The 26,360-nt window shown below is 46.3% G+C and overlaps 1 protein-coding gene and 1 long non-coding RNA gene across 2 annotated transcripts in view; one reads left to right on the top strand and one right to left on the bottom strand.

The window, feature by feature from the left end:
• Nucleotides 1–25,940, top strand: part of PTGIS (prostaglandin I2 synthase) — a 75,320-nt gene extending 49,380 nt beyond the window's left edge. The window contains exons 6-10 of the mRNA XM_010383851.2: nt 8,060–8,241; nt 18,031–18,199; nt 19,155–19,336; nt 21,299–21,450; nt 24,410–25,940. Coding sequence (XP_010382153.2) covers nt 8,060–8,241; nt 18,031–18,199; nt 19,155–19,336; nt 21,299–21,450; nt 24,410–24,554 — 830 coding nt within the window. The 3' untranslated portion in view covers nt 24,555–25,940. The remainder of the gene's footprint in view (nt 1–8,059; nt 8,242–18,030; nt 18,200–19,154; nt 19,337–21,298; nt 21,451–24,409) is intronic.
• On the bottom strand, nt 14,195–16,285 carry LOC115892956. Its single transcript, XR_004052915.1, has 3 exons — nt 16,227–16,285; nt 15,482–15,669; nt 14,195–14,340 (listed from the first exon to the last, which is right to left on the bottom strand). It is a non-coding gene; the product is annotated as an uncharacterized LOC115892956 (long non-coding RNA).
• Nucleotides 25,941–26,360: the final 420 nt, after the last annotated feature.

The raw sequence follows: 26,360 nt of genomic DNA, 5'->3' as shown, positions 1-26,360 counted from the left end.
CCAATTTACAGGCAAGAAAACTGAGGTGCTGAGAGGTGAAGTGACTTGTTCAAGGTCAGGCACTCTGCTACAGAGCTGGGCCTCTTAACTGGGCTCCCCTGACTTTTGTAAAAAAAAAAAAAATGCATATTACAAAAAGGAAAATTCTTTTTTGACCACATTCCCTCTAAATCTATCCCTAGGTAACTATTGCTATCAGTTTGGTGTTATCCTTCTAGAACAGTGCTGTACATAGACATATAATAGGAATCACATTTGTAATTTAAAAGTTTATATCAGCCGGGCGCAGTGGCTCAAGCCTGTAATCCCAGCACTTTGGGAGGCCGAGACGGGTGGATCATGAGGTCAGGAGATCGAGACCATCCTGGCTAATACGGTGAAACCCCGTCTCTACTAAAAAATACAAAAAACTAGCCGGGCGACGAGGCGGGCGCCTGTAGTCCCAGCTACTCGGGAGGCTGAGGCAGGAGAATGGCGTAAACCCGGGAGGCGGAGCTTGCAGTGAGCTGAGAACCGGCCACTGCACTCCAGCCTGGGCCACAGAGCAAGACTCCGTCTCAGAAAAAAAAAAAAAAAAAAAGTTTATATCAGACACATTAAAAAAGAAAAAATAGAAGTGAAATCTATTTTAATAATACATTTTATTTAAGCCAATATATCTAAAACATTAGTATTTCAGCATGTAACCAATGTTAAACTTTGTTAATAAGGCATTTTATGTTTTGTTTCTCATGCTGACTCTGGAATCCAGTGTCTACCCTACCTTATGTTAAACGTGGCTGCATTTAAGCCAGCCCCATTTCAAATGCTGCATAACCCCCTGGGGCTTATGGCCACTCTGTTGCCCAAGGCTCATCTGCAGGGCCCCAGGTTGAGCCACCAAGCTCAGTTTTCCAGAATCTTCTCTTCCTCACTCACATATGCACTGAATCTCTACAGTATATGATGTTTCACTGGAAATTATTTTTTGGGGGTTTGCCAGATTTTCTATTATTTTATTTTAAAAATTATTTCACATGGTTTAAACATTAAAAATATAAAGTAGATTATAAACCACATACCCGATACGGAGTTAAAATCCAAAATATATAGGGAACTCATACAACTCAATACCAAAAAATCCAAATAACAGGTGGGCGCAGTGGCTCACGCCTGTAATCCCAGCACTTTGGGAGGTCAAGGTGGGCGGATCATGAGGTCAAGAGATCGAGACCATGCTGGCCAACATGGTGAAACCCTGTCTCTACTAAAAAATATAAAAATTAGCTGGGTGTGGTGGTGCATGCCTGTAGTCCCAGCTACTCCAGAGGCTGAGGCAGGAGAATTGCTTGAACCCGGCAGATGGAGGTTGCAGTGAGCCGAGATCACACCACTGCACTCCAGCCTGGTGACAGAGCACGAATCCGCCTCAAAAAAAAAAAAAAAAAAAAAAAAAAGTCCAAAAAACCTGACTGCAAAATGGACAAAGGACCAGAACAGGCATTTTTCCCGAAGAAGACATACAAATGGCAACAGGTATGAAAAGGTGTTCAATATTACTACTCATTGGGAAAATGCAAATCTAAATCACAAGGAGATACCACCACACACCCGTTAGAAATGTCAAAAGATGACAAGTGTTGGCAAGGATGTGGAGAAAAGAGAACTCTTTCGCACTGTTGGTGGGAATGTAAATTGGTATAGCCATCATGGAGAACAGTAGGGAGGTTCCTAAAAAATCAAAAATAGAGCTACCACATCATCCAGCAATCTCTCTTTTAGGTATATATTCAAAGGAAATGAACTCACTATCTTGAGATATCTTGCACCTCCATTTCATTGCAGCATTATTCACAACAGCTGAGACATGGAGACAAACTAAGTGTCCATCAGTGGATGAACAGATACAGAGATAGTGGTACAATGCCCCCCTCAACCTCAGGGGATATGTTCCAAGACCCCCAGTGGATGCCTGGAACCACGGGTGGTACTGAACCCTGTATATACTGTTTTGTCTTATACTGTTTTGTCTTTGTCTGTCATAGAGAACTATGACAGAATTTAATTTTTTTTTTTTTTTTTTGAGACGGACTTTTGCTCTTGTCACCCAGGCTGGAGTGCAATGGTGCAATCTTGGCTCTCCACAACCTCCGCCTCCCAGGTTCAAGCGATTCTCCTGCCTCAGCCTCCTGAGTAGCTGGGATTACAGGCATGCACCACCACACCCGGCTAATTTTGTATTTTTAGTAGAGATGGGGTTTCTCCATGTTGGTCAGGCTAGTCTCGAACTCCCGATCTTAGGTCATCCGCCTGCCTTGGCCTCCCAAAGCGCTGGGATTACAGGTGTGAGCCACCACCCCCGGCCCTGATAGAGTTTAATTTATAAATGAGGCACAGTAGGGGATTAACAACATAGTAATAAAATGAAACCAATTATAACAATATACTGTAATAAAAACAAAATAAGGGTTACTTGAACACAAGTCCTACCATACCATGACGGTTGATGTGATAACCGAGACAGTGGCCCCTGAGTGACTAATGGGCAGGTGTGGTCTGCAGCGTGGATACACTGGACAGAGGGATGATTCACGTCCTAGGTAAGACAGAGCAGGATGGCACAAGAGTTCATCATGCTACGCAGACTGGCATGCGATTTCAAACTTAGGGATTGTTTATGTCTGGAGTTTTTCATTCAATATTCTTGGACCATGGTTGACCATGGGTAACAGAAACCTTGGAAAGTGAAACTGTGGATAAGACAGGACTGCTGTGTATGTAAATACACGATAGAATGTTATTCAGCCATAAAAAGGGAGAAATCCTGCCATTTGTAACAATATGGGTGAACCTGGAAGACATTATTGTAAGTGAAATAAGCCAGACACAGAAAATCAAATACTGCAAGATGTCATTTGTATGTGGGAGCTAAGAAAGTTGAATTCAGAGGAACAGTGGAATAGTGGTTACCGGGGCTCAGGAGGTGTTGGTTGAGGGTATAAACTTTGAGTTATAAGACGAATGAGTTCTGGAGACCTAATATACAGAATGGTGATGGTAGTTAGGAACAATGTATTGTATACTTGAAATTTGCTAAGAGAGTGGATCTTAAGTCTTCTCACCATGCATGCACGTGTGAGCATGCATGTAACTATGTGAGGTGATGGATATGCTAATTAGCTTGATTGTGGCAATCATTTCACACCGTATATGTGTATCAAAACATCATGTTGTGCAACTTAAATAAGAATTTTCATTTGTCAATTATACCTCTGTAAGGCTGGAAAAAAACTAGTAACAGTGGTAAGTCTCCTTCCTTTTCTTGTCACATCCCCTTCCACCAATTCCCACTGCTTATAATCGATTAGTTTTATTTGTTTCTAATGGATCCTTCTAGAGTTCCTTCAGACAAGTGCAAGTGAATGTGACTATATTCTTATTTTTCTTTTTTTTCCACAAATGCATAATAAACATGTGGTTGCTGGCACTTTGCTTTGTGCTAACAACATATCATAGCAATAGATAACTCTCAGGTAAGGTTTAGTGTGTCCACTGCACTGCTCTAAGGGATATACAAGTGTAAACTGATTTGATTCGTGATCCAATCACTGCTATATATATAATTTTGTTTTTGAGACAGAATCTTGCTCTGTTGTCCAGGCTGGAGTGCAGTGGTGCAATCTCTGCTCACTGCAGCCTCCCCTTCCTGGGTTCAAGTGATTCTCCTGCCCCAGCCTCCTGAGTAGCTGGGACTACAGGTGCCCACGACCATGCCTGGTTAATTTTTGTGTTTTTGTATTTTTGTTAGAGATGGGGTTTCACCATGTTGGCCAGGCTAGTCTCGAACTCCTAACTTCAGGTGATCTGCCCGTCTTGGCCTCCCAAAGTGCTGGGATTATAGGAGTGAGCCACTGCACCCAGCCCACTGCTATATTTTTATCCTTTTTTGCCAGGCAGGACAGAGCAGGCTGGCACAAGATTTCAACACACTACTCAGAACAGCATGTAATGTAAAACTTATGACTGTTTATGTCCAGAATTTTTCGTTTAGTATTTTTGGACCATCATTGACCATGGATAACTGAAACCTTGGAATTCAAATTATTTTGTATTTTGAGTATCGCTTTGTCACCCAGGCTGGAGTGCAGTGGCTCTATCTCAGCTCACTGCAACCTCCACCTCCCGGGTTCAAGCGATTCTCCTGCCTCAGCCTCCCGAGTAACTGGGATTACAGTTGCCCGCCACCACGCCCGGCTAATTTTTTTTGTATTTTTAGTAGAGACGGGATTTCACCATGTTGGCCAGGCTGGCTTCAAACTCCTGACCTCAGGTGATCTGCCCACCTTGGCCTCCCAAAGTATTGGGATTACAAGCGTGAGTCACCGCGCTCAGCTGGAATCCAAATTCTTTGTTATACAACACTATCTTTGACTTATTTTTGCCAAGTGATCTTCATATACCTTTTAAAAAAAACTGTGCTAAAATAATATATAAATAAAATATACTATTTTAACCATTTTAATTGTACAATTTAGTGGCAGTAAATACATTCACAGTGTTGTATAACCATGCCATTATCTATTTCCAGGAACTTTTCATGATTCTAAACAAAAGCTTTGTGCCCATTAAACAATAATTCCCCACCTGCCTTTCCTCCCAGCCCGATATATCTTCTATTCTACTTTCTGTCTCTGAATTTCCTGTTCTAGGAATCTCATGTAAGTGGCATCATACAATATTTGTCCTTTTGTGTCTGGCTTATTTTGCTTAGCATAATATTTTCAAGGTTCATCCATGTTGTAGTATGTGACAGAATATCTATTTCTTTTTTTTTTTTTTTTTTTTTTTTTTTTTTTTTTTTGGAGACAGAGTCTTGCTCTGTCACCCAGGCTGGAGTGCAGTGTTGCTCACTACAGTCTCTGCCTCCCAGGTTTAAGCTATTCTCGTGCCTCAGTTTCCTGAGTAGCTGGGATTACAGGTACATGCCACCATGTCTGGCTAATTTTTTTTTTTTTGTATTTTAGTAGAGACAGGGTTTCACCATGTTGCCCAGGCTGGTCTCTAACTCTTGAGCTCAGGAAATCTGCCCATCTTGGCCTCCCAAGGTGCTAGGATTGCAGGCATGAGCCACCACGTCTAGCATATGTGTCAGAATTTCATGCCTTTTAAAGACTGAATACATTGTGTGTATATACTGTATTCTATCTATCCAGTCACCTATCAACCAACACTTGGCTGGTTTCCACCTTTTGGCTACTGTGAATAATGCTGCTACAAACATTGGTGCACGAGTATCTGTTTGAGTCTCTGGTTTCAGTTCTTTGGGGTATATACCTAGAACTAGAATTACTGGATCATATGGTAATTCTTTAACTTTCTGAGGAACTGCTAAACTCTTTTTCATAGCAACTGCAGTATTTTACATTCCCACCAGCAATGCATAAGGGTTTCCATTTCTCCACATCCTCACCATCCCTTATTTTCTGTGTTTTAAATAGTCGTCATTCTCATGGTTGTGAATGGTATCACACAGTGGTTTTGATACGCATTTTTCTAATGACTAACGGTGTTGAGCATCTTTTCATGTGTTTATCAGCCATTTGTGGCTCTTCTTCGGAGAAATACCTATTCAAGTCCTTTGCCGGTTTTTGAATCAGGATGTTTGTTTTTTATTGTTGTTGACTTGTAGGAGTTCTTTTATGTATTTTGGGTGCTAGACCCTTATCAGATATATTATTTGCAAATATTTTCTCACATTCTGTCAGCTGTCTTTCCAAACTGCATTAGCTTTTTTGCTTAATTATTCATTTATTGTGCAAATATTGAGTGCCTCCTATGTACTCAGAACTGCTCTAGGCACAGGGGAAAAGTGGAGAATGGTCCTGCCTTGCTTTTTAAAGTCATCTGTAAACGCCGTGTTTACAGTGATATTCAAGATTGCAGTGGTGTGGTCAGACTTCAAAGAATGCCAGTTATTTCTAAAGCTGTGTTAAATTTCTTTGCCTCTTTTTTTAGCCATCCCATCAGATGATGCTTAGAAGTATCCAGAGTTTGCATCAACTGAGGTGGTTTTAACATGCCCGTGCCCTGCAGACCTAAACCCCTGGACGCCCAGTTCCCACCCATGTGATTTTGACATGATCAATCTGGGGTTGGCACCTGGGCATCCCGAGATTTAAGGGCTCCCAGGTAATTCTTCAGGGAGCCTGAAAAGTTGAGAAACATACGACGATAATGTATTTCAGTTGAACACGTAAGCTCATTGCTTTACATTGAAATGTCACCCGAAATGGTGACACATTCATTTCAATGTAAAACAATGAGCTCAAGTTGAAGTCTGAAAGTTAAACATATTCAGCATATTATTTGAAAATGAAGCCAAAGTACTTTAAAAAAAAAAAAAAAAAACATAGCCTACATTTCTGACCCTTTCAAACACCCTGTGATGTGCAGCCAGGTTTAGAATCACTGCTGGGGCGAGTCTTCCTGAAACACGGCTTGTGGTTCAGAAGAGTCAGTGAGGGAGTTTCCAATACTTTGAAACTTCAGAGCAATCCAAGGTGACTCCGTTTTCCAAGGGGTGATTTCAGAGAATATCAAATCTTATATTTTATATTTTTGTTTTAAACTTTATATCTGTGCATATAAATAGCATTACCTTGGAGCTTTAAAACAATATATATTAAGTCTCATGTATGGTTCATGAAAATTTTTTTTTTAAAAGAAGGAGAAAAGAAAACAATATCTAAATAGTATCATTCTTCAGTGCCCAGCTTTATCCTCTTACCAGTCTGCCCTTCGGAACTCTCTGTGTCTGTATGTAAAATGTACTAATTCACTTTCACTGCTGTATGGCTTTTCCAGAACATAAACACACCATTGTCTGTTTAATGGTGATTGCACGCTAGTGATCTGTGGGCCAAAGTTGACTTTCAGAGATGCTTCTGTGGTCTGCACAGTGATTAAAAACTTTTTACTTGGATGCTAACCTTAAAAAATATCAGACGGTTATACATAATTGTGTGAATTTTCAGCTTCCTTTGAAAGCACAGGCCCTCTGGCCACGCTGGGGTGTTTCTCTCTCCTGCCGGGGGCTGGTCGGTGGGCTAAGTGCCATGGCCCCTTTCTGGCCTCCTCTCTCTTTTACTTGGCCTGCCTTCTCTGGAGTGAGTTGAGTTTGAGACTCCAGCCCAATCTGCCCTCTCTGGGTGGTCAGTTAGGTTGTTGCTGATGTCTTTCTGTGATTGCTGCTGTGCTGAGCCTGCTCACAGTGCCCTCCTCCTCATGCACATGGGCTGGCATTGCTCTGGGGTTGGACCCTGGGGAGGGAGAATGCTGTTCAGTGTTTAGTGTTCCTTCTCCTGCTCTGGAAAGAAATGCCATTTATTTAATGCATAATATGGTTTGGCTGTGTCCCCACCCAAATCTCATCTTGAACTGTAGCTCCCATAATTCCCACGTGTTGTGGGAGGGACCTGGTGGGAGATAATTGAATCGTGGGGGGTGGTTCCCCCATACTGTTCTCCTTGTAGTGAATAAGTCTCACGAGATTGGATGATTTTATAAGTGGTTTCTCCTTTTGCTTGGCTTTCGTTTTTTCTTGCTTGCCGCCATGTAAGACGTTCCTTTCACCTTCCACCGTGATTATGAGGCCTCCTCAGCCACATGGAATTGGGAGTCCATGAAACCTCTTTTTTTTTTTAATAAAAAAAAATTACCCAGTCTTGAGTATGTCTTTGTCAGCAGCATGAAAACAGACTAGTACAATGCATATTTATTGAACACCTACTACGGGCCGGGTGCTGGGGATGTAGAGGTGACTGAAATAGACTGGGATCCCACCTGCAGGAGACAAGACCCCTTGCTTCTTTTTACTGGGGGTAAGACAGATAATAAGCAAGTCGGTAGTGAAAGAGCTTCCCGCGGTGGGCCTGTCCTTACAGCTTCTTTCCCACAGGAACTCCCCACCCTCAGTGAGTGACATTCAGAAGACCCTTGGCCTCATAGGAGGTCATGCCCGGTCAGCCCTGGGTGTGGTGGTGAATCTGTAACCCCTACTCTCTGTGCTCTATCCCTGCAGGGGACAAGGACCACATGTGCAGTGTCAAAAGTCGCCTGTGGAAGCTGCTGTCCCCAGCCAGGCTGGCCACACGGGCCCACAGGAGCAAATGGCTGGAGAGTTACCTGCTGCACTTGGAGGAGATGGGTGTGTCAGAGGAGATGCAGGCACGGGCCCTGGTGCTGCAGCTCTGGGCCACACAGGTGGGTGTGAGTGTGCAAGTGGGTGTGTGCAGGTATGCATGTGTGGTTGTGATATGAATGCGTGTGTGTGCATGGGGGTGTGCATGTCTGTGCACATATTCAGGTGTGCACATGACTATACCATGACTATACCTGTGTGTGCATGTGTAGGTAGGTGTGCCTTTGTGAGTGTGTGCTGATGTGAGTGTGGGTGTGTGCACACATACCCATTGCCCACCCCCGTTCTCTGACTTCCTTTACTGTCAAACAGCATGATGAACAGAATAATTCATTCAGTATTCTTTTCTTTTTTTTCTTTTGAGACAGAGTCTCGCTTGGTTGTCCAGGCTGGGGTGCAGCGGCTCGATCTCAGCTCACTGCAACCTCCGTCTCCCGGGTTCAAGTGATTCTCATGCCTCAGCCTCCTGAGTAGCTGGGACTACAGTTGGCTGCCACCATGCCTGGCTAATTTTTGTATTTTTAATAGAAACGGTGTTTCACTCTGTTGGCCAGGCTAGTCTCAAACTCTTGACCTCAAGTGATCTGCCCGCCTCAGCTTCTGGAAGTGCTGGGATTACAGGTGTGTGCCACCACGCCCAGCCTCTTTTTGTTTTGTTTTGTTTCAATTTGGAAAAATGTTAAATTTATTAAAAAGTTTAATAAATAGTTTAATGAACTCCAATATATGCTTCACCTTGATTCCCCAATTTTAAACATTTTACCACCTTTGCTTTCTCTCTGTCTCTCTCTTATGCTGTCTTTTCCCCAGTGGGATTATTTTATTGAAATAATTTGTGAATAAGTTGCAGATATCATGCTTTTTTATCCCTAATTGCTTGAGTGTAAGCAAGAACATCCCCTGCATGACCACAGCACAATAACCAATTTCAGGATAATGAGCCCAGATACATGATCATTATCTAATAAACAGTCTGTATTCCAGTTTTGCCAGTTGTCTCAATAATGTCCTTTTTGGTTCATCTTGGTCCAGCATCCAATCCAGAATCACATGTTGCATTTAGTCATTCTGACTCTTCAGTTTTCTTTTCTTTTTTTTTTTTTTTTTTTGGAGATGGAGTCTTGCTCTGTCGCCAGGCTGGAGTGCAGTGGCACGATCTCATCTCACTGCAACCTCCACCTCCTGAGTTCACGTGATTCTCCTGTCTCAGCCTCCTGAATAGCTGGGACTACAGGCTCTTGCCACCATGCGTCACGTTCAGCTAATTTTTTTGTATTTTTAGTAGAGATGGGGTTTCACCACGTTGGCAGGATGGTCTCGATCTTTTGACCTTGTGATCCACCTGCCTCAGCCTCAGCCTCCCAAAGTGCTGGGATTACAGGTGTGAGCCACTGCACCTGACCCGTTTTCTTTAATCTGTCACATTTTCTGTGCATTTCATTGTTTCTCATGACCTTTACATTTTTTGAAGTGTGCAGACCAGCTATTTTGAAGAATTGTTTAGAAGTTCCATTAAGAAGCTGGGCATGGTAGTGTGCACCTGTAATCCCAGTTACTTGGGAGGGTGAGGCAAGAGGATCGCTTGGGCCCAGGAGTTCGAGACGAGCCTGGGCAACATAGTGAGATCCCACCTCTTTAAAAAAAATCCACTGAGTACTTACCATAGACCTCAAAGATTCTGTGTTGTGTTGATTACCATTTGGGGGGTCAGGGGGACAGGGAGCAGAGAGTCAAGGAAACATATACAAGGCGATTTTAGATGATGATATTTAGAGTATGAAACAGGGCTGTGAATAGAGAGACTTTCGGGTCTGCTCTAGCCAGGGTGGTCAGGGAGGCCTCCCTGAGATATTCGAGCTGAGCCCTGGATGATAAGAAAGCTAGATTCAGAGACTTGGAGAAGATGTGGGGATAGAAGCTTCCAATAATGGAAACAGCAAGTGCAAAGGCCCTGGGGTTGGATCACACAGAGTAGAGTTGGATCACACAGCTGAAGCAGAGTGAGGAAGGGGGCATGAGACCGAGGGAAGAGGTCACTGAGGGCCTTGTGGGTCCTCATAAGTGAGGATTTGGGATTTTTTTGGGGGGTGACATGGGGACCTAGGAGAGTTCCGAGCAGAGGAGGGACAGGATCTTGGGGGCAAAAGCAAGGGCACCAAGGAGGAAACGGTGGTGGCAGGGTCAGGTGGTAGCAGGGTCAGGTGGTGGCCATGGAGGTGATGAGGACGTGGATTGATTTTGGAAATTTCAGGAAGACAGAGCCAGTGGATTTGGTCATGGACCAGATATTGGAGTGAGAGAAACAGGGTGGCCTTTGATGCTGCAGGGCTCCAGGCCTGGATCCTGCCCTCTTTCCTGATCTCCAAGCTCCCCATCTTTCTCTTGGCCCCACTTCAACAGTGACAGTTGTACAGGCTGACATTTCTGGGTAATTCCTCTCCCATCGACTTGCAGCTTATTTTTAGTTTCCTCTCAGAGCCATTAACTGTCCTTGCAGGCAGAGACTGGCAAGGGGTGGGGGACTGGGATTAATTGGCAGTTGTCCCCCACATCAGTGCCTAATAACATATTTATGTGCAGAGATGACTTGGAGCTCCAAAGTGTCCCCAGAACCCTTGTGGAAATGACCTGTGTCAGCAAAACTGGATGCTGGCTGAGGGGCTTGAGTGGCAGAAAGTCCAGGGAACAGCCTTTGGCAGGGCCAGGAGAGCTGGGCAGGAGCTGGGGACAAGACGTCCTCTGAGGTTGAGTCGTTGACAGCGTCCAGAATTCAAGCAGGTGGGAAAACTTTTCAAGAGCCTTTTGGGAGCAGAGCCAAGAAGGTACTTGGTCTAGAAGTTTCTGGCACAGGTTCTGTGACCTCCCTGCCTGGATTTGAATTCTGACTTTGACACTTCTTGGCAAGTCAGTCACTTAACCTCTGAGCACCTCAGTTTACTCCTCTGTAAAATGGAGATGGTAGCACTCGCTTTAAGATGTGGTTATGAAGATGAAAGGAGGCAGGAATACATGTGCAACTTTGTAACTGTGACTTGCGAATAACAAGTGCTCAATAAACATCTTCAGCAAATATTTAGAGTGCCTGCTGTGGACCAGGCCCCATTCCAGAAGCTGGGGATAGAGCAGAGAGCAAAACAGACAAAAATCCCTACCTTTAGGGAGCTAGCATTCTGGTGGGAGAAGATAGACAATTAATAAACACATAAGCTGTAATCACAGTGCTTTGGGAGGTTAGACAGGAACATCGTTTGAGGTCCAGAGTTCAAGACCAGTCTGGGCAACATAGCAAGACCCCATCTCTACAAAAAAATCTTATTTTTTTGTAGAAAAGCTGGGCGGGGTGGTGCACAGTTGTAGTCCCAGCTACTTGGGAGGCTGAGGCAGGAGCATTGCTTGAACCTAGGAGGTCAAGGCTGAAATGAGCCATGATTGTGCCACTGCACTCCATCGTGGGTGACATAGTAAGATCCTGTCTAAAAAATAAATAAATAAATAAACAAGCAAACAAGTAAGCATCTAAAATGTGTTAGAGGCCAGGCGCAGTGACTCACACCTGTAATCTCAACACTTTGAGAGGCCGAGGCAGGCAGATCACTTGAGATCAGGAGTTTGAGACCAGCCTGGCCAACATGGTGAAACCCTGACTCTACTAAAAATACAAAAATTAGTCAGGCATGGTGGCACAGGCCCATAATCCCAGCTACTTGGGAGGCTGAGGCATGAGAATCACTTGAACTCAGGAGGTAGAGGTTGCGGTGAGCCGAGATTGCGTCATTGCACTCCAGCCTGGGCGACAAGAGAGACTCCGTCTCCAAAAAAAAAGACTCTGTCTCAAATAATAAAAAAAAAAGTTTTAGAGGGAATGTGTTCTATGGAGAAGAGATGCAGCAGGAAGGCAGGCACAGGAAGGCCTAACTGAAAGGTGACATCTGAGCAGAGACTGAAGGAAGTGAGGGGTGAACCATATAAATATATAGAGTGAAGGCTCCCAGGCAGGGAGCAGCAAGTGCAAAGGCCCTGAGGCAGGACTGAGGGTGACATGGTGGGGAGGCAGAGCTGCAGGACCACACAGGTCCCTGTAGGCCATGGGGAGGGCTTTGGCTTTTACTTTGAGTGAGACAGGTGCCTGCTGAGGGCTCTGAGCAGAGGAAAATCCTGGCCTGTCTTAACGCATTAGAGGGATCATTCTGGCTGCAGTGCTGACAAGAGACTGTAGGGGGTGGGGAAGCAGAGGCAGGAAGAGCAGGGAGGAGGCCATTGCAGGATCCAGGCAAGAGAGGGTGCTGCTGGGCCAGGGTCGGGGGTGATTAGAATCTGAACACATTCCAAAGTAAAGCTAACAGGATCTACTGTTGGATAGGACCTTGGGGGAGGCCATCAAGGATGACTCCAGGTTTGGGCTTGAGTGACAGGAGGGATGGCAGAGCCATGGGCAGATGAGGAAGATGGCGGGAGGAGGAAGTTTCAGGGAGAAGATTGGGGGTTTGGCTTTGGGTATGCTGAATTTGAGATGGAGGTTGGGGAGTGGACACCTGGAGAAGAGAGTCTGGAGTTCAAGTTTGAGGTCCAGGCTTGGGAGTTGTCAGCATAGAGGAGTTTAAAGCCTCAGGACTGGAAGATATACTGCAGGCAAGGATGGGTGAAGAAGGGGGCGTCCCTGGGGCTCTCCAGTGGTGGGAAAGGTGAGGAGGAGGGGCCAGGAAGGTGGGGGGAGAGCCGGGAGTGGGAAGCTGGGTCAGATGCTGCGGAGAGGCTGAAAAATGGTAGCTGTGATTGCTGCTGTCAGGTCGGAGATGATGAGTCAGGAATAATAATCGCAAAAGATACTGAGCACTTATCCTGAGCCAAGCATCCTGTTGAGCACTTTGCAAACATCATCTTATAGGATCCTCACAACAGCTTCATGAATCCAGAACCCCTGAACCTGGAATCGAGAGTGATGGAAGGGGCAGTGGGAGGCTTGGGCATCCAGGGAGGACCCTATGGGCTGAGACCTAAGGTTCAGCCAGGGGGAAGAGGAGGCTCTAAGGGAAGGTGGGGTGGGGTGGTGGGGGGCAGATGGAGGAGAGTTTGCAAACACAGGACAGGTTTCCCTCCCAGCTCTGAGCCCACTGATTCTGGCAATGCCAGGACTGAAACCACTGATTATCATGATGTCCCTCAGCCCCATCCATCACATCTGATCCTTCTCTTCCTTCCCCATATCTGGCTTGGCCTTCACCCCCTCACATCCTCAGCAGCCAGAGCCACACATCCCTGGAAACTCCTGGGTGGTCCTGAGAGGTAGGGGAGGGGGCCACGGGAGCTGCTGGGCCTGCAGATAGCTCCACTGAGATAATGATCATCGAGAAGAATCCTTGAAGCATTTGACAACGGGGTGGAAAGCAAAACCACAGTATTGAGAGTCAGACAGACTTGGGTGGAATATCAGCTCTGCCACTAAACTAGTTGTGTGGCCTCAAACAAGTCACTTTTCTGGGCTTCAGTTTCACCATCTGTAAAGAGGGTTGGGTTTTTTTTTTTGTTTTTGTTTTTGTTTTGTCTTCAGTAGTTTTATCTTGAAATAATTTTAGGTTATAAAAGAGTTGCAAAGATAGTACAGGAAGTTCCCAAATACTCTTCACCCAGCTTTCCCTAATGTTACATACATAACTACAATACATTCATCAAGTGCTAAGAAATTAGCACTGGGACATTGCTAGTAACTAAAGTCCATACTTTATTCACATTGCCCCAGTTTTTCTACTAATATCCTTTTTCTCTTCCAGGAGCCAATCCACAATCCCACATTCACGTAGGGCTTTTGTTTGTTTGTTTTAAATAGACTCTATTTTTAAAGCAGGTTTAGGTTCACAGCAAAATTGAAGGAAAGGTGCAAGGACCCCCCCTTAGCCGCTTTCTCCCAGTGTCTCGCCTTTCCATCTCCAGTGTCCCTCAGCAGAGTGGCACATTTGTTACAATTTATGACCTACACTAACACATCATTATCACACTTGGAATATTCTTTTATTCCGTTGGAATCTTTTAAATCACAAAAATTAAAAGAAACACAATATGTGACCCCCATCCCTCAGGTCTTCCTTCTGCCGAGCTGCATCCTCAGAGGGTCTCCTGGCGGGTGGCTACAATGGCCTCCAGCAGCTCCATGCAATTTAGCAATCCTGTGGAGGAGGGTTCCCTTCCCTTAAATTCTAGCACAGCTCCCAAGCCTGATACTCACTGGCCCAGCCCACGTCACATGCCCCCCTCTGCGTGGATCACTCATGGGACCTCTGCCTGGGTCCCATGCCCACACTTGAAGTCTGGAAGGATGGGTCAGTCCTGGATGACTTACACGGACTTGGATTTATGAGGAGGTGGTTTTACGAAGGAAAGTGGGGTGCTATTACCCACAGACAAGGAAGTGGATGCAGGCAGGCACGGGCAGTGGGAGTCCCCCACTCCCACTGATGGGCCATGTGGTCAGGAGGTGACAAAAAGGAGCATGTGAATCGCCAAGGGTGTGGTCTGGCCCGCAGTCAGTGCCCCCCAGAGGTCAGCTGCCGCCATTCACGGGAAAGCTAGAACAGGGGGTGGCACTGCTGGGTCATGGCCTTTGGCTGCAGTAGGAGGGAATGAGGACACATGAGAAGTGTCTTCCTGAGTAAACGGAGGCAAGTCTTCATGAGTGAAAGCTCCAATTCCAGGGTGGCAAATTCAGGATCTCTTATGGTCGCGTGCACACACACACACACACACACTCTCTCTCTCACACACACACATACACACACACTCACACTCACATCTGTGCAGTCGGGTAGAAGGTGGTCTTGGTCACCTCCCTAACTTGCCACAGCTTTTTCCTGCAAGCAGAGATAGCCAAGGGCCCATGTGTTCCACTCCTGCTTGGTAATTAATGAGCGGTGGCCCCCATCTGACCATCTGGGCCAGATAAAATGGCCTTGGCGCTGAGCTAAGCCAGTGCTGAATTATTTATCACCCACATTCGCCTGGCTATTTAAGTGATGGACAGCAAGTGACCTCGCTGTGTCAGCTGGACCTGAGGTGCTGGCAGAACTCTCAGAAAGGGCCGGAGGCCCCCACTGACTTGTTCTCAAATCCAGGGGAGGGGCCAGTGGGGGAGGGGTAACGACTTCTGAGCACCTACTCTGGGCACAACACGTGTGGGATTGCTTGCATTCAGCCTCACTGGACCCTTGCAACCACCCAGGAGGTAGCAATGTTACCCCCAGTGTTGAGACCCAAAGGGGGACATGACTTGTCCACAGTCACAGAAAGTGGGGAGCTGGGATTTGAACCCACCTCTGCCTGGTCTCAGTCCAGGGATCTTCCAGTCCACCTCCCAGGCTGTCTTGGAGCTCCACCTCTGATCCAAAGGTACATAGATGTTTATTTGACAAATGTCAGTGAGCCTCCACTATATGCTGGGCAGTGGGTAGCAACCAGGGAGTACTTCAGTTTTCCTTTTCAGTAAGGCCTAATAATGGCACCTGCATGATGAAAGTATTGAGCAGAGGAGTGTGGTGCCTCCTGGCCTCATGGGCACTAAAGAGGAAGGCACAATCTATCTCACCATCATTGATGCTATGGTGCATTTCTTTCCAGCTTTTCCCAGTACGTTTTTCTTCTGTGATTAAGATCATGCAGCTGTTTTAATCTAACCTTCTATTTGGTCTAATACTATAACATGAGCATTTCTCATGACATTGTACAACACTATAGAAATCATTTGAATACAGCCTGAGAAACATAGTGAGACCTCATCTTTACAAAAAATAGAAAGATTAGCTGGGCATGGTGGTGCATGCTTGTATCAGCTACTTGAGAGGCTGAGGTAGGAGGATCACTTGAGCCCAGGAGGTAGAGGTTGCAGTGAGCCACGATCACACCACTGCACTCCAGCCTGGGTGCCTTCTGTTTCACTTAAAATTAATGTGTCCATTAAAAAATTTTGAACAGTTTCAAAGGGTATTTGCAAGGAAAGTCAGCCTCCTTCCTCCCTATCCTCTTGTCTTCCCAGCTTCTGTCCCAAGTTAACCTCAGTTACCAGTTTCTGGTGTCTCTTAGCGATGGTCTGTGCTTCTTTGGGAGGCTGTGGCAGGAGGACTGCTTGAGGTCAGGAGTTTGAGATCAGCCTGGGAAACATAGGGAGACCTCCATCTCTACCAAAACAACAACAACAACAACAACAACAACAACAACAAAACCTAGCTGGGTAGCATGTGCCTGTGGCCCCAGCTCCTTGGGAGGCTAAGGCAGGAGGATCACTTGAGCCAAGAGGTCAAGGCTGCAGTGAGCTATGATTGTGCCACTGCATTCCAGCCTGGGTGACAGAGCAAGACCCTGTCTCAAAAAAAGGGATGGTCTGTGCTTCTTCATGTATATTTCTCTTTAAACAAACACACAAATGGCAGCATGCTGAGCCACCACCCTGCACCTTGCTGTTTGCATGCTTCTGTGTGTCTTGGCTACAGTCCCACATCAGTACACACAGAGCCGGCTTCTTTTTAATGACTTCCTGCATCATCATCCAATGGCTGGATCTTCATTTATCTCATTGATCTCCTATTGATAGACATGGAGGTTGTTTCCAGCTTTTTTCTATTACATTAGCACTGCAATAATTATCTTTATGCATATGTCCTTCTGCCCGTGTGCAATTGTGTCTGTAATGAAATTACTGGGTAAACATGATATTTAATGATGATTTAATATTCCATTATTATGATTGAATAGGATAGTCATGGCAGACAAAAACCTTCCCCCAAATTGAAATTAGTTGGTATTCTACCCATGTCTGGATCACTGAAGGGTGCCATATAGATATTTTAGCCACATACCAAAGAGCTGAAGCTAAAATGTGTATGAAAATGTTGAGCTAAGACTGAAGCCTTGAAGCAAGAAATTCCACTCATTTTCCTAAGTGTTTATCTATTGGGAAGTTTAAATGATTTTTATTCATAGCTTTCAGTCATCAATGATGATTGCCACTTTCTTTTATATGTACACAACACGCACACATTTATTCTTCAAGTGACTGAAAGAATTTTAAGATACAAAGCATAGCATATGGATAACATTTTGCATCCCAAACTACATCGAGAATGATTATATTTGGAAGCAAATCTTTAGATATCGCACCAGTTAGCTATTGTTGCCTAACAAACAACCACAGCAACTCAGTGGCATACACCCATCAGCATTTATTTAACTCACGGGTCTGTGGGTCTGGCTCAGTGGGGCAGCTCAGCTCTGTCCATGAGTCTCTCATCCTCCTCTTGGGATCAGTGGGCTTGTCAGGCAAGTGGAAACACAAAGTTTCTCGCGGCTTAGGCGTAGAATGGCTGTTCCTTCAATTCCACCTCATTCTATTGGCCAAAGCAAGTCCACGGCTGAGCATAAATTCAAAGGACAAGGAAAATACACTCTGGCTCTTGAATGGGAGGAACAGCAAAGTCACATGGTAAGGAGCGGGGATTCTGGGATTGGTGAAGAACTGGGGCCAACAATGTGATCATTCTCAGCTGTGAACAGTCTTAACTGATACACGCTGTTCCTACTACTGACACCGTTTTGCTGATTAGCTACGAAGATTCCCTGTGTGACCTAGAATTAGTGACTTCGCACACAGTCAGGGATACCATGAGTGGCCCTGAAGTAGGTATTTTGGGCCACAGAGTAGTTTTGGCCATGTCCTGAGGCTGGAGATAGACACTAGTCATTCCCGGGTGTTTGGCAGTAGTGGGAACCCAGGTCTACTGGCCCCTCTGTCTTGGCCTGGGCCGTGTCCCTGGCAGAGACGAGTCAGCTCTGCCCTCATAATGACATAACAGGGGCCCTTCTCCTTGCAGGGGAATATGGGTCCTGCTGCTTTCTGGCTCCTGCTCTTCCTTCTCAAGAATCCTGAAGCCCTGGCTGCTGTCCGCGGAGAGCTCGAGAGTATCCTTTGGCAAGCAGAGCAGCCTGTCTCGCAGATGACCACCCTCCCACAGAAGGTTCTAGATGACACGCCTGTGCTTGGTGAGATGGTCACACCCTCCAAGATAGCCCCTAAGACTGCGTCATCATGGACCCCCAAAATCCTCCCCAACATGGGCTCCTGTCTTCCAGAGTCCATCAGTGTCCTCCAACCTAGGGTCTCCCTGAGCCTCCTATCTTCACACACCTGGCATCTCCATACTCCAGTCTCAGCTAGGGGTCAAGTGACAGAAAACCTAACTTCAGTTGACTGAGGTGAAAAGGTACTTTGAGACATGTCACTAAAAAGTCCAAAGGACTGGCTTCAGGCACAGGTGGATCCAGGCACTTTAACAATATTGTCAGGACTACTCAGTTCCTCTCCACCTGTCATCCCACTGGGTTGACCCCAGTCTCAGGCTGGCAGTAGCTGTTGGCAGCTCAAGGCTGACTTCCTCCTGGCTTTGTGAGACTCTGCATCTCTTACAATTTTCCCACCAAGAGTCCCAAGACTGTATCTCATTGGCTTTCTTTGGGTCATGTGTCCATCCTGAACCAATCACAGGGCTCAGAGGGATGCTGTGATTGGCCAGTCACAGCCTCATCCCAGGAGTTGAGCATAGAATCAGCAGTCTAACCCCTGAGAGTGAGAGAGGGATGGACCCTAGAGGAAAACCAGGGGCCCGTTTTCAGAAGAGAAATATATGCCAGGAAGGCAGGAACAGAGATTGATGGCCCTACTCTCTCCCCAGCCTTCTGATATCTCCCTAGCTCCCACTTTCCCTCACAACTTACCTTGGGGTCAGACCTGGATACCCTCATGTTCAAGGGTCTCTGAGGGACCACAGAGACCACGTGTCATCATGTGTCCTTTTTCACCTTGCTGTGTGACTGTGTGGACGAGGCAGGCACCCTCTCTGAGCCTCTTCATCTTCCTCTGTAAAATAAGAGTTGGGGGTGGCACATGAGCAGGTGAAGGGATAGCCTGCTGACCCTTCCTTGCACCTGCCCCATGCAGACAGCGTGCTGAGTGAGAGCCTCAGGCTTACAGCTGCCCCCTTCATCACGCGCGAGGTTGTGGTGGACCTGGCCATGCCCATGGCAGACGGGCGAGAATTCAACCTGCGACGTGGTGACCGCCTTCTCCTCTTCCCCTTCCTGAGCCCCCAGAGAGACCCAGAAATCTACACAGACCCAGAGGTAAATGGCAGGGGTGCCTGGTCATATGGGGTCTGTGGGAGGAAAATCAGTGACTTTGGGATGAGCCAGATCTGAGTGGCAGCCTGGCTCTGCTCTTTGTTTGCTATGTGACATGGCCTAGATTGCTTCACCTCTCTGTGTTTGCTTCCTCACCTGTGAAATGGACCTCATCATAGCACCTGCCTCGTAAGATTGATAGGAAGATTAAATGGGATCATGCAGAAGCAGATATTGATGGCCCCACTCTCTCCCCAGCCTTCTGATATCTCTCTGGCTCCTACCTTTTTTCACAGCTTCTCTTGGAGGCAGACCCAGATCCCCTCATGTTCAAGGGTCTCTGAGGAACGGTAGGACGTGAGGGGATGTTCATTCACACTGAGTGCTTTGTGATAGCTGAGCCATTTTCCTTATTTCAGAATGTTATAGTGTCAGTTTCTCAACACTTTTCCCTCTCCCCAGACTTTGAGAAGAAGTAAACTTTCACGATTGCTAACAGATTGGGTGTTTACTGTGTGTCAGACCCTAAACTACATGCTCACCCATCCATCCATTCATTCATCTATCTACCCATCTACTCATGCATCTGTCTATCCATTTATTCATCCACCCAGCCACACACTCACCTATCTACCTATCCATTCATCTATCCATCCACCCATCCATTCATCCATCCACCCACCCAATTTACCCTTTCATTCACCCATCTACCCATTCATCTATCCATCCAGCCACCCATCCACTCATCTATCCATCCAGCCACCCATCTACCCATGCATCCATCCATCCATTCATCCATCCACAGACTCACCCATCCATCCATTAATCTATCTGTCCATCCATTCATCCATCCATCCATCCATCCATCCATCCATCCATCCATCCATCCACACACTCGCCCATCTACCCATCCATTAATCCATCCACCCATCCGCCCACCCATCCATCCATCCATCCATCCATCCACCCACCAAGCTACTCTTTCATCCACCCACCTACCCATGAATCCATCCATCTATCCACCCATCTATCCATCCATCTGTCCATTCATCCATCTACTCATTCATCTATTCATCCGCCCACCCATTCATCCATTTATCCACCCATCCATTCATCCATCCACCCACTCACTCATATGTCCGTCCACCCATTCTTCTACTTATCCACCCATCCACTCATCTACTCATCTATCCATCCACTTGTCCATTCATCCGTGTATTCATCCATCCACCCATCAATCTACCCATTCATTCACCTATCTACCCATCTGTCCATCCACCCCATCTACCCATCCATCCATCCATCCCTCCATTCATTCATCTTTCCATCCATGTTTCCATCTCTTAATCTATCCACTGGTTCATTCACCTATCCTTCCACCCATCTTTCAGTCAGCAGCTACTGCATGCCAAGCTCTGTGCTCAGGTACAACCTTGCCTTACCACTGTGCAGTGTAACCAAAGGAAATTGGCATTTTCTTTTAAAAATATTTTAATTTCTTTTATTTTACATTACAGAAGTAATATATATTATAGAGTATAAAGAAATACAGAGAAATATATACTTTAATGTGAAATATATATATTTCCCTTCTTCTCCAGTTCTACAGAGTTCTCTAACCATGGTTTGGAGTGTGCCTTGTGAATTGTTTTCATGGCTTTACAGGCATACACACAACACATTCACAGACCATGAAAAGACTGGTGTGTGTATAGGATCATACAATATATACTATTCTGAAACTTGCTTTTTTCACTCAACAACCAATTGTAGAAATTCTTTCCATGTCAGTACACACAAACCTTTTGCCATAATTTTTTAACCAATCCCCTATCAATTGACCTGTATATGGTTTCCAGATTTTCCCTCCTATAAACATGACTGCCATGAACATCCTCATACATTTTTCTTGGCGTGGGCTTGTTCTGGGAATGGGGTCAGAAGAGGACCTTCTTCCTATTTCAGGTATTTAAATACAACCGATTCCTGAACCCTGACGGATCAGAGAAGAAAGACTTTTACAAGGATGGGAAACGGCTGAAGAATTACAACATGCCCTGGGGCGCGGGGCACAATCACTGTCTGGGGAGGAGTTACGCAGTCAACAGCATCAAACAGTGAGTGGGGCCCAGGGCGGGTCCAGGGTGGCTCCTGATCCCCTGGTTGATACGCGCCCTTCTCTCCTGGGACTGAAGGCTCAGCCAGGAGAATGATTTGGCAGAGGCTCCACATGGACAGCCCGTGAGCCATCTCTTATTTGTGGTTTCACAACTGTGTGCTTTAAATCAGAAGAGCTCATGTAAAAAAGCCAGATTTCGGATTTCTTTTGGAAATAATCAGATATGGCAGCAGGTTCTTCCCTCCAAGACTGGTGTCCGGATTCCAAATACTGGACATTCCTTTCAGCTGACCACAGCTGTCTGTCTGCAGCTGCTGCTGCGTGTTCAGAACTTTGTGTTAGGAACTGGCCGAACTTCACTGTTCCCAGTTGGTTATTTTAATGCCTGTGGGGCCGAAAGTCTCATAAATTATCTCCTTTGAACTCCAGGAGCTTTGGCCATCAGCATCACAAACAGATTGGACCGGGGTTATGACATTTGCCCTGTCCTCCGTCCAGCCCCTGTGCAATCATAAGCTGGGTTACCTTCCGAGCCTCTGTTTCCTCAACTATAAAATGAGGGTTCTGATTATAACTACACCCCAGGAGTGACAGGATAAATGAACTGGATCTTTCTAAGTTCTTAACCCACTGCCTGGCTCATTGCAGGCATTTGAAAAATGTTAATTGTTATCATAATTATTATTATTATGAATATGCATGCATTATGCTAAGTGAATGGGCATGTTACATTGACCTTTGGCCTCAGTTTCCTCAAGAAAATGGAGTTGATTATGAGCATAATACAGCTCATATACATTCCTAAAAATCACCTTGCTGTATGAAATCACGCAACAAAAACTGCAGGAATTCATGCCTGTAATCCCAGCACTTTGGGAGGCCGAGGTGGGTGGATCATTTGAGGCCAGAAGTTTGAGACCAGCCTAGCCAACATGGTGAAACCCCATCTCTACTAAAAATACAAAAATTGGCTGGGCGTAGCAGAGCATGCCTGTAATCTCAGCTACTCAGGAGGCTGAGGCAGGAGAATCTCTTGAACCTGGGAAGTGGAGGTTGCAGTGAGCCAAGATCGCACCATTGCACTCTAGCCTGGGCGACAGAGTGAGATTCTATCTAAAAAAAAAAAAAAAGAAAAGAAGAAAAAAAGAAAAGAAAAACCTGCAGGGATTAGGGGAAAAGGGGGACTGGGGCCCAACACTCAAAAACCTCATCAGTGACACATTAAAAATAAAAAAAGAGAGAAGAACCCAGTAAAAAATGGTAGTAAAGTTTTACACATGTTCATGGCTAAGAACTATGTAAGTGCTGTAATAATTGTGGCTGTAGATCGATGCTTAGTTGTGTGCACGTGTATGTTTTATGGATTTCTGCACAGCCAGGTTCAGCTGGGTGCAGTTTTTTGCCTTTACTTCATGCTTCTTACAAGTGAAATTGCACATGAGCAAATGTGAAACTTGCATTATATTCAAATGGTGCCCTAATATATCAATCCTATTGGAACAAATTCACCTGTTCAAAACAAGTGTTAGAGCAGAACCGATTGGCGTTCCTACCTCATCAACTTTTTGGACAGATATGAAGAGATAGCGGGTACTAAATGCTTAGCTGGTGCCTAGCGCACAGTGTTCCAATAAATTAGCTAATTTGTTGTTATTTTTATCTCACTGAATTGTCATGACAACCCTGCTGGTCCATCTAAAACTGAGTCTAGACAGGTCAGATCATTTGCCGTGTTCCCAGAAAGTGGAGGTGCTGGGGTTCAAATCCAGGGGTGGGCACAAAACTGCCATCCCATAGAAACTCACCCTCTAGTATCCTACAGCCTCAGAGCTGGAAGAGACTCAACTTGCCTTTCCCCTCTTTGACCAGATGGGAGAACCGAGACCCAGAGTGGGAAAGAACTTGCCGAGGGCCACATTCCCATAAGCGGCACAGCCCAGATCTTCTGTCCAGAGTGTTAACCCCCCTCTCTCCTCCTCTGCCCTCTTCTTCACTCCTTCAGTGAGACAGAAGAATCCCCGCCATGTGCTCAGTCCTGCATTGGGCACCTGGGTTGGGGTAGGGAATAGTGGTGGGAAAAGAGTTATGAGACATTCTCCTGACACTTACAAACATGGGCATTGTAAGATGAGGCAGGGAGGCAGCAATCGTTGACATCTGTAGGGCTGGCTCCATGTTTATGGGGGCACTAATTACATCATAGGCATGGCAGCTTCGAATGTTTAGTATGACAGTTTTCTCAGAAGATGGCAGTAGAGAGCGCTTGTTCTTGCAAAGTTGGTCTATTTAGGACAATTTTCTCGGAGATGGCAGTAAAATGTCTTGAGAGAGCGATGCCTGTTTCTAATCTCACAGAGACATCTAAGGGTTAGCAGCAGCCCTGGCCAAGATAGACAGTGAGGGTTCCAGGAGTTTGGAGAAAGGCGGGGAAGGGCGTGGACTGGAGGATCCAGAGGAGTTGCTGTATTAATCAGCATAGGCTCAGCTCTGCACCTGCCGAGTCTCAGTGGCTTTTACCAACAGAGGTGTAGGTCTACTCACACGGTATCAGCTGTGGGTTTGGGGGGCTTCCCCACTCTGTGCAGAGACTCGGGCCAGGCTCTTTCCCTCTTTCAGCTCCGCCATGTCAACATGAAGCCTGCATGGCTGCCAGGCAGGAGGGACAGCGGGAGAGCCACACGCTGGCTCGTGAATGCTTTGACACAGGGGTGGCACAGGCCACTTCTGCACACAGCCCATTCACCAGAACTCATCCATGGGTCTGCCTCACCTTACAGGGGGCTGGCAAATGTGGTGAGCAGCAAATGCGTTTGTTCAACTTCCTCATGCCTCTCTTCTTCTCCTTTTTCCCAAAATTGGTGTCAGACTTAGGAGGCAGCCATGGCTTCCCTACCTTATTCCCAATAATTCCCTGCTCTACTCCTCTCCTTCACACCTTCCATGCCATCTCTCTGCAGATTTGTGTTCCTCGTGCTGGTGCACTTGGACCTGGAGCTGATCAACGCAGATGTGGAGATCCCTGAGTTTGACCTCAGCAGGTATGGCTTCGGTCTGATGCAGCCAGAACATGACGTGCCCATCCGCTACCGCATCCGCCCATGACAGGGAGCAGATGGATCCACGTGCTCGCCTCTGCTCAGCCTGCCCCAGCCTCCCAGCTTTCTGTGTGCACAGTTGGCTTGGGTGCAGGTGCTAGCATTACCACTTCCCTGCTTTTCTCCCAGAAGACTGGGTCCAGAGGAGGGAAACGTTAAGAGAGGGTGAACAAAGAAAAGACATTGAAAGCTCTATGGATTATCCGCTGCAAAGTTCTTTCCAAAATCAGGCTTTGTCTGTTCCCAACTCACCTCGTTCCTCTCACCTTGTGATATCCACAAAAGCTATTCAGACAAGGCAGGACTAGGAATCCTCACTGCTCTGTCCCCAACTCCTGGAGGGGTCACCTTCCCAATTCTTATCAGCTAGCATGGCCCAGGCCTTATCCAGTCAAAGCAGATGCTGGCCACAGAAAGGCCATTCAGGACCTAGCAGTCTATCCACTGATGTCATTCAGCAGTCAGTCCCCCAATCATCCTTAAACCAGCTAAAGCCAAAGGAGTCCCTTAGAAGATCTGCTTCCCTGGGGGCCCCATTTGCCGGATTGCCCCACTGCTCACACTACCTGAGAAAATGCAGGAGAGCTTCCCCCAAGGCTGATGCGTTCCCAGCACAGAACAGGGACACCCTCCAAACCCTGGGCTCTGAGGAGTGGAGTTCTCTGTTCTAGAGTGACAGGCACCAGATGGGATGGGCTTTCTCAGTGTCAGTACTCAGGTAGGGAGCTAAGGAAGACACAACCCAGAGAAGATGGCTGGAAGGAGCCAGCCAGGACTCCTTAGACACGTCAAGCTAAAAAAGAAGGTGCCGATTTCATGCATTCTAGTGCAGAAGCCCCAACTGTGGTCACGATCCAGTCTGCAGACCTGTTTTATTTGGACTGCACTTAAAGAAAATACCTTAGTTGTTATCATCTTTGGGAGAGTTCATTCAAAACGTCTCTTGAAAACTTGGTTTATCTGACCACACTGGGCTCACATTCCCAAGGGTAACTCTTGGCCAGACCTGAATGGCAGCTGCCTCCCTTATGTGGGACACGTGCTCTCAGCTTCACCAGAGTTCTGACCGGGTCTGCTTCTGCATTCACAGCGCCTCCTGGCACTGAGGGCATCTGAGTGTGAGACCCTGTTCTAACTCTTAGAAGTGACATTGTAAGAGGTGGTGGGGACCAGCTAATTGGTCCAACCCAGCCTGAGTGCACCACCCTTTGAACAAATGTATCAGTGATGAAAATCTGCCTTTGCCCCAGCTTTAGAACAAAAAGCCTAGACCAGGCACAATGGCTCACGCCTATAATCCCAGCACTTTGGGAGGCCGAGATGGGCGGATCACTTGAGGTCGAGAGTTCAAGACCAGCCTGGCCAACACGGTGAAACCCCGTCTCTACTAAACATACAGAAATTAGCCGGGTGTGGTGGTAGGCGCCTGTAATCCCAGCTACTCAGGAGGCTGACGCACCAGAATTGCTTGAACCTAGGAGGTGGAGGTTGCAGTGAGCTGAGACTGTGCCACGACACTCCAGCCTGGGCAACTGAGCAAGACTCTGTCTCAATTAATTAATTAATTAATTAATTAAAATAAAAAACAGCTTAAAGAGAAAAATGGCCTGCAAACATTTTTTATGATCCTAGTTTTATTAATATAAGGTCCTGTCTGTTGAGGCCCTTTAAATGCCTGCGATAGGCCCCATAGACAGTATTTCTACTCCTCACAGCATCTCTGTGAAGAGAAGGAGGGTTGTGCCCACTTCATAGATGAGAAAACCGAGAGGTGAGGTGACTTGCCTGGGGCCACATAATTCATAAGCTGTAG

This window comes from Rhinopithecus roxellana, chromosome 13 (assembly GCF_007565055.1).
Source record: "Rhinopithecus roxellana isolate Shanxi Qingling chromosome 13, ASM756505v1, whole genome shotgun sequence".
Classification (NCBI taxonomy): domain Eukaryota; kingdom Metazoa; phylum Chordata; class Mammalia; order Primates; family Cercopithecidae; genus Rhinopithecus; species Rhinopithecus roxellana.
Note: the sequence above shows the minus strand (reverse complement) of the source record. Positions and strands in the feature narration are given on the sequence as shown.